This window comes from Schistocerca cancellata, chromosome 5, assembly GCF_023864275.1.
Source record: "Schistocerca cancellata isolate TAMUIC-IGC-003103 chromosome 5, iqSchCanc2.1, whole genome shotgun sequence".
Taxonomy (NCBI): Eukaryota; Metazoa; Arthropoda; class Insecta; order Orthoptera; family Acrididae; genus Schistocerca; species Schistocerca cancellata.
In genome coordinates, this window is record NC_064630.1 from 296,291,360 (window position 1) to 296,299,532 (window position 8,173).

An 8,173-nucleotide genomic window follows, 5' to 3' on the forward strand; every position below is an offset into this window, starting at 1 on the left:
GAATGGAATAGCTGCAAGCACGGGGAGATGGGGGAGGGGAGAACGGGATAGATAACAAGAAGGACGGGGAGATTTATGATTTCCCCAAATTTGTTTGTTGCTCATTTTAGAGTGGTGGTATGGATAGCCGCAGCAGTCATAGCTTTACGTGCTTAGGAACAACTGAGGAACTAAAAAATAACGAAATATGTTGACATCAAGAATTTTATGATAACTCATCAACTATGCATTTTATTACAAAATATACTACAATACATTTATGTACACAGTTTACGTTTCACAAAAGCATTCATTCTTTTTGGCATCTTTATCAGGTACTTTACGCAAAATACGAAGCCATTATATAAGAGTATCCATCACCATTCTAACTTTCTTGTTACAGGAAATAGTCCCATGAGGCACAAGAGAAACTGTATAAATACCAATAAGTTACTACATCAAGTTATGAATATTCCATTTGCGCTTTGAAGTTCACTCGAGAAATAGAGGTTCATATTGGTATAATCAGTAGCAATGAATAGGAGTCAACCTACATACAGTCACTGAGCAAAACTTACACAGAATATTTAGTAAATATTCAAGACGTCTGATCGATTTTCTTGCAAATTTCTTTCCGTCCGAAAATATTTTACCGAAAGAATGGTTGACCGTAACCATAAGGACCCCAGGATAAATACGGATTTCCGCCGTATGACGGAAGGAAGCCACCAAATCCTCCTGGGTAGGGGTAGGGGGAGCCCCCCAGCCCCCCCAAACCATAGCCTAAGGGGCCGTAGCCCCCCAGGCCGCCAGAGCCGTAGGATGAAGCCTGGCTGCTCGCCTGCGACAGGGACCTCGCCTGCCGCCGGCCACCTGCAACACACGAAGCAGCCACATATTAGGACCCATTCTCACGAGTCTCCACTGATCCTATGCATTCACTGAAACGTAATGTCACACACAGTGTTCATGATTCAGAACTTTACTTTCTTAGCAAGCGAAGGTCGGTAGCATCACCTTCGCATTTACATTCGTAGGGTCTATGAAGCACACTGGACAAAAATTCACCCCAAAGAGCCATCACACTAATACGGTGCAACACCGCCTCTAGCGTTGACTTTTCTTTTTGGGTCATTAGACGTCTGAGCGATGCGGCTCGCCATGAATTACTCTCCTGTGCTAATCTCTTCGTCCAAAAGTAGCACTTACGTCCAAAGTCATCTGTTATTTATGTCTTTTCCTACAACTTTTATCCTCTGTGTCTCACTCTAATACCGCTACAATAGAAAAGCATTACATTTATATTTCTATAATTTTTGTTAATATCTGGTAACAATTATTTTGATATGACTATGTGGAGAGAGTGTTCTAAGATGATTGTAAGACTATATTGTGATTTCATTGTTATACATTTACGTATTTAAATCAGAGTAGGTGTGTAGAGTAGTGTACCATGGTAATTATTCCCTAATGTCTCTTCCTATGTTCTATTAGCTAAGAAAGCAGGCATTTCCTTGATATTTATTTATAACTGCGGCCGAGATTTCATACGTTTGGAATTTATTTTTGACTTACAAAGCTTCTTTGTCTACAACGTGTGAAGTAGTATGATTGGCGACAGGAACGAAGTGCTTGTTTCCTTCACTAACACAAGAGAGAGCCACGTGGAGCTGGCCGAGAGAAAAGCAATGACACTAAGGTCCAGACCTACAATGTGCAGACTCGCGCTTTCTCCTTTGTTTACGGTCATGACATAAAATAAGTTCAGGAGGAATTGTACGCGTTTAAAAAGAAATGGTAATGGAGAAATGTAATAAAATAAGCGTGATTCGGGGTATAAAACTCGCACGTTTGAGCCACTTCCCGTCAATATTTCCGCTTCTATGACCCTTAAATTTCGCAATAGAGTAATCGGAGTGCCGTTTTTCAAATTAATTTTGTGTGATGGAAATTGATACAAATCTGTACCATTGTGTCACCTAATCAATAGTAGTTGTCAACACACCTGTGTTTAATGAAGCTTTCGATACCATTCATGATTTGACAATGTCTCTTTGAAAATTGCGATATGTTATTTCCATTGTGCGAGTTTTCAGGAGCATTATATTCTTGGATACTAATACTAGAAATTTCATTTACCTTCTTATAATGTTTGCATTATGTTTCAAAATCCGTTACTTTCAGTTTAGTGTCGCTTGTGGAAACGTCATTTATTCTGTAAAATGGCGTTAGTTTCCTTCGTCAGTAACTGGCAGAGGTTTGAACATTTAACATAATTAAGGTATGATAAACTACGTTACAGAATAGTACCTAAAATATTTAATTGAATCATTACTATTAAATTTGTTCACATCTTCGATGTTATTTTTTATTGGAAATATGAACTTCAACATTCTATTCCTTGTACAAACGAGTCGTGCTATCTTTGCTGTGAGTTTTGAAAGAGTTTTTGAGAGACGTTTTGGTGTGTGCTGGAAGAGGACAGATGTGGTTAGGCATGGCTGCAACTTTTACCTCCACGTTAGATGTAGAGAAACTTTTGTCTTGTCGTTCTGAATATTGTCAAATACAAGTGAAATGTTAATTTTTGTAATTCAACAATATAAGACAGAATACAAAAAACATCAAAGTGAAAATCAGTGTTTATTTCCAAAGTGACCAACAACATTCACACTGTTGCATAATAATGATGAGAGTAACTACAATTTATTTCTTAGTAATGGAGTGTCTTCAAGGAAAGTTATTTAACCTGGGCCTCTTATAAATTATCCCCTAGGAGATTATTTGATGAGCTGAGACACCTATTCAACCAGAAAAATCAAGGTAATTACTTGCTATGTCTTACACATTATATACCAACCATTTTAAAGTGAATCTTTACGCCCTTACCCAAGAAATGCTATCACACATTTATACATTAGGTTGTCCTTAAAGAAAAATGTTGGAAAACTGGAACTTTATGGTTTTTATTATCTGACTGTTAATGACACAATGTGGACAGGCTATTTATAAAGGCGAGGTATGCTAAAAGAGTTTAAACTTCGACTGGATAATTTGTAGAGTCATCTTGCTCCATATCTCTGTTGCTGGAAATATTATCTATATTTTCTTCCTCCAAATGTGTAAATATAACTGAGTTAATTCTAGCACAAAGCCAAAAGTATACTAGCAAAGTTGTCTATCTCTGGTTTTTCAAGGTTAAAATATATTCGCTGTCCTCCTTCAAGATGAACATTGAAATAAATGACAGGTGGTGTTTTTAGTCAATAGGGAAGCTCAAAATGCACCACATTACCTCTGAAGAGCTATTGGTCCGACTGAAACTTTGTTACTTCATCGTTTTCATGTCTCAATGGAAATGTGGCTTGGTCACTGCCCGTGGTCACGTAGCCTACTTGCAAACATTTTTAATGGATTCAATGCCGTAGCACATGTCACCGTTTTGTGAACTTCAAATGTAGTAGACAGCATCGGCGAATAGGGCAAGATACATCTATTGCCTAATTTCTTAGACACTTGATCTTATTACAGCTGTAATTCCGCCTTGTTCAGACGATCTTCAGCAGTCTGACGGGTATACATCTTATACCGTTTTCGTTGCTCTACCAGTGTTGTCGGATATCTTTTAGAGCACCGGCTGCCCTACTGCCACGAAAGTTTCTGTTTGATACCCCATGTGGAACGTGAAACAAGTGTGTCCTTTCGAAGTCAAACAGTGTTGGTATTGTGTTACTGACCAGCAATTCAGCACTTACCAGCTTAGGATATTTGTTTGAGGCAGGCCACGCTATTGTCACTCAACACTGTACGTGAAGCATAAAACTGACAAAATTCTTTCGTGATGAGATTAACCAGCAACTTCAGTTTCAAGTGAAAAACTCAAGCTATTATATCGCGTCGGTCATACGATACTTACACAGCAAAATGTTTGTGCCGTATGTTCATTTTACCGGCGATCTGAATTCACGCGTCTGTTTGCGCCGTCGGAGGGCTTAAGCCGTCGACACACGGACCGTGCTGTCGAACTTCAACGTTGAGCGTGCTGAGTTCAACGTGCTGCTGAACTCTGAGGTACGATGCGAACTGTGCAAACGGTACGTTGGCCCCTACGTGGTATACGCGATCAAAACGTAAGCCAGCAGCTGTTGCGGGATGTTTCTAGCTCGTAAATCCCACTGTTTACTAAATGGTCGCCCGTAAAAATAAATCCCACGTTAACTCTATTAAAATGCACAGTTTCTCCACTGTCCATAAGCTAGTCTCGTTGATCTATATGTAATATGGACAAATAAAAATTACACTATCCATGTACATATTTTGAGATGAAAAGGAAAGTACCATGTCCAATAAGTAAGGACACAGGCTTATAAAAGTTCTATTACAAACAGTGCGATACAAATTTGCAACAGTTCTCCACATAAAATAAGCTTTATTTCATCATTTTCGCATTTTGGTAAAACCCCAACCTCATTCTTACATGATCACTGTTGCTACCAAGTAGTAGAATCTTTGCAATATGTGAATTACGAATTATAAAAGAAAGAGGAGCAAAATATCGTTATATATGTAGTGGAAGCTGTTCTGCAGGTTAAAACAATCGAACAAATTCACTCCTCAGAAAAAGGCAACTTATATTTACATAACATCAAATACTATAATATATACTTATATTAAACTAATAATAAAGCATCAGAACCTATTACGCGAATGTTAGAAAAGAATTAGACATCGTGAGACACGTACCAGCGTCATTAGACGTACTTCGATGGCAATCGGGAACGCTACCTACTACCTTTTTTTTTTTTTTTGTTCGTAGTTGACCATTGTGTTTGGTAGTTGCGGACGTCACATGACATCCGGTCAAGTTCGTTTGTTGACCCTTCCAATCAGTTTTTTTTTTTTTTTTTTTTTTTTTTATATTACAGTGGCCGACCAGCTCTCTGACCGAACGCGCTGAGCTACCATGCCGGTATGCTAAACCGACAACAAACCTCAGTTAGCCAACACTACCATGTTGGCGCTTGCTCGAAGCTTTAATCGGAGCTATGTTACTTATTGAAATTTCACTGTAACAATTGTACCAAGAATAATGCGTTTCTGGTGGTTCCTCAATGTGTCGTTGCCTTCAGATGGCATACTCTCATAACACGCAAGTTACAATAATACTTTTGCCACGAATGAGATGTTTCTCATTATTTTATTGCAACGAATCACACAGTTAACAACGGGTTTTCGAGTGATTTTCAATTTGCTGGTTCTCAGAAACGGCATATATATATATATATATATATATATATATATATGCTTGAAGCATAGAGATGCAAGCAGTGATGTACATATGGCCACCTGCTGATTTGTATGATTTTGGTTTAGAGCGTGCGGTAGACATACACCCGATTTTTTTTTGGGGGGGGGGGCATCCGCATTGCACCCAAATGTCACACGATGTTGGAATGATCACATTTCATCACATCTGATAGACCTCGAGTACATTGACTTGGATTATTGTGAATGAATGCGTTTACTACTACTGAAATGATACTCCTTAAAACGAGAAAACCATTTCCATACTATGCTCTGTCCAATGGGGCTATCCCCATACGCGGCGCAAATGTTAGTGGTTGTCTCCGCTGCTCGTACACCTCTGTTGAATTCAAACAGTAGAATACGTCGGAAATTTTCGGATTTCTGCACATGGCATTACATTTTATAGCGTCCACATTTCCACTCACAATCTCCAAATTACAAAATGACATTATTTAAACTCAAATAGCAACAGTGAACTACAAATAAAAATGACAATCGATAAATAAACCCATTACAACCGGAATACCGACATGCAAAACAAAACACTACGATCTTATGCACCAACCTAATACATTCTATGTTAAATTTTTAAGTCAGACCCACAAAGTAAAGGTTTAGAAGAATGTTGCATTCGATTCTAACAGAGGGGAAGGTAAATTAAACGAACACTCTACAACACAGAAGTGGATTAGGATCCGAGGAAATGAAGACAAACGTACCGAGAGAGCAAAGGAACTATGCTACGTAAGAAGCGCAAATTCTCAGGAGTAAGTAGAATATGGAGAATGAGACTCCCGTAGCGAAACAGATTCCTGTTCAGACAAAATACACTGATATTAGAGGCTGAACAAAAATTGAACAAATAAATCATTTCTGTAATTTAAAATGTGATGACCAACACTATAACCATGTGAAAGTCGATTAGTGGGAAAACTGCAGAAGGAAATCACTAGATATTATTGAAGTTAGGAGGTGCAGAAAGAAAGTGAAAATTTAAATTTACCGTTAGTAGGGAACGACAATTTATTAGATCGATTAGAAATTATGCTCGAGAAAATCTTTGATTTACATTATGGAATTAACACAAAGAGTTTATGGAGTTACGTTCAGAACTAGTATAGACATGGGGGGGGGGGGGGGGACAATAGTGAGTAGGGAATAGAAATATAAAACACATGTTCCTAGGATGTTGCGTATGATGATAGGTGCTTACTTGTGCAATGATAGGCACACAATTTAAATGGGGTTGCACGTGATCTCTAAACACTGATGCTTCAAAAGTGTACAACTCACTTTGTAGTCCATATCCAGTAACGGCTGTCACTACCAAAACAGCCAGCACACAAATGGTCTTAGGCTTCATTCGGCCACTTGCAGGAATACACTGACAGAAACAGTCTGCGCTTGGCATGCGTTAACTTTGTCCTTGCAGGGCATGCGGATGTTTGCCTTTTATAGTTGACTGGCGCCAGTGAATCAGGCAGGTAGGCAGCTAGTTAAAGGCTGATAATAAGTCAGAACAAGGGCGCCACCGAACGAGAACGCTGATAGCGCTTACGAAGGACTGGCTTCAAACAAAGACGCGCATGACAATGTTAAAAAATACGATACGAACGTGCAGAGCACTGACCTATGACTAACGTGTTAACGATACGTTGTGGTAGTAGAGGGATTCAAATGAACGCTTTACTTTCGACCTTGTGACTTCAGTCGCCGTATCGCTTTTTTAGAGGCTATAAACAAAACATGGACAACTCTCTGATAAGCATATGGCTCCGGTCTTTCACATATGCCGTTGCAACTTGATTATTAAGAACGCGAACACGTAAGTTGGAGGTGTATGAATCATACGTGGATAATGCAATTCCTGCATGGTCCGTAGCACGTGGTCGTGCGATAGCGTTCTCGCTTCCCACGCCCGGGTTCCCGGGTCCGATTCCCGGTGGGGTCAGGGATTTACTCTGCCTCGTGATGACTGGGTGTTGTGTGTTTTCCTTAGGTTAGTTAGGTTTAAGTAGTTCTAAGTTCTAAGGGACTGATGACCATAGATGTTAAGTCCCATAGTGCTCAGAACCAGTTCTTGCATGTGCGACTTTTTACCAATCTGAAACATTTTATAATGGAAAACAATTTAAGGAATTTATGAAACATTAAATGATGTTGTAAGAGGTCCATGACTAAGGAATTTATTGCTAGCACAGTCGAGCAGATGTAATTTCGATGGATTGCTCACACGCTGCCTGCGACATGTAAGCTATAACACACTACTGGCCGTTAAAATTGCTGCACGAAGAAGAAATGCAGATGATATACAGGTATTCATTGGACAAATCTATTATACTAGATTTCACATGTGATTACATTTTCACGCAATTTGGGTGCATAGATCCTGAGAAATCAGTACCCAGAACAACCACCTCTGGCGCTAATAACGGCCTTGATAGGCCTGGGCATTGAGTCAAACAGAGTTTGGATGGCGTCTATACAGCTGCCTATGCAGCTTCAACATGATACCACAGATCATCAAGAGTAGTGACTGGCTTATTGTGACGAGCTAGTTGCTCGGCCACCATTGACCAGACGTTTTCAATTGGTGAGAGATCTAGCGAATGTGCTGGCCAGGACAGGAGTCGAACATTATCTGTATCCAGAAAGGCCCGTACAGGACCTGCAAAATGCGGTCGTGCATTATCCTGCTGAAATGTAGGGTTTCGCATGGATCGAATGAAGGGTAGAGCTACGGGTCGTAACATATCTGAAATGTAACGTCCACTGTTGAAAGTGCCGTTAATGCGAACAAGAGGTGACCAAGACGTGTAACCAATGGCACCCCATACTATCACGCCGGGTGATACGCCAGTATGACAATGAGGAATACACGCTTCCA

General features: G+C 39.7%; 1 protein-coding gene across 1 annotated transcript; it reads right to left on the reverse strand.

Annotated features, from left to right (window-relative positions):
• Window positions 1-251: 251 nt before the first annotated feature.
• On the reverse strand, window positions 252-6,698 carry LOC126188219 (prisilkin-39-like). The gene is made up of 2 exons (XM_049929769.1): window positions 6,580-6,698; window positions 252-852 (listed from the first exon to the last, which is right to left on the reverse strand). The coding sequence occupies exons 1-2, from the start codon at window positions 6,695-6,697 to the stop codon at window positions 629-631; spliced, it is 342 nt and encodes a 113-aa protein (XP_049785726.1). The 5' UTR covers window position 6,698; the 3' UTR covers window positions 252-628.
• Window positions 6,699-8,173: the final 1,475 nt, after the last annotated feature.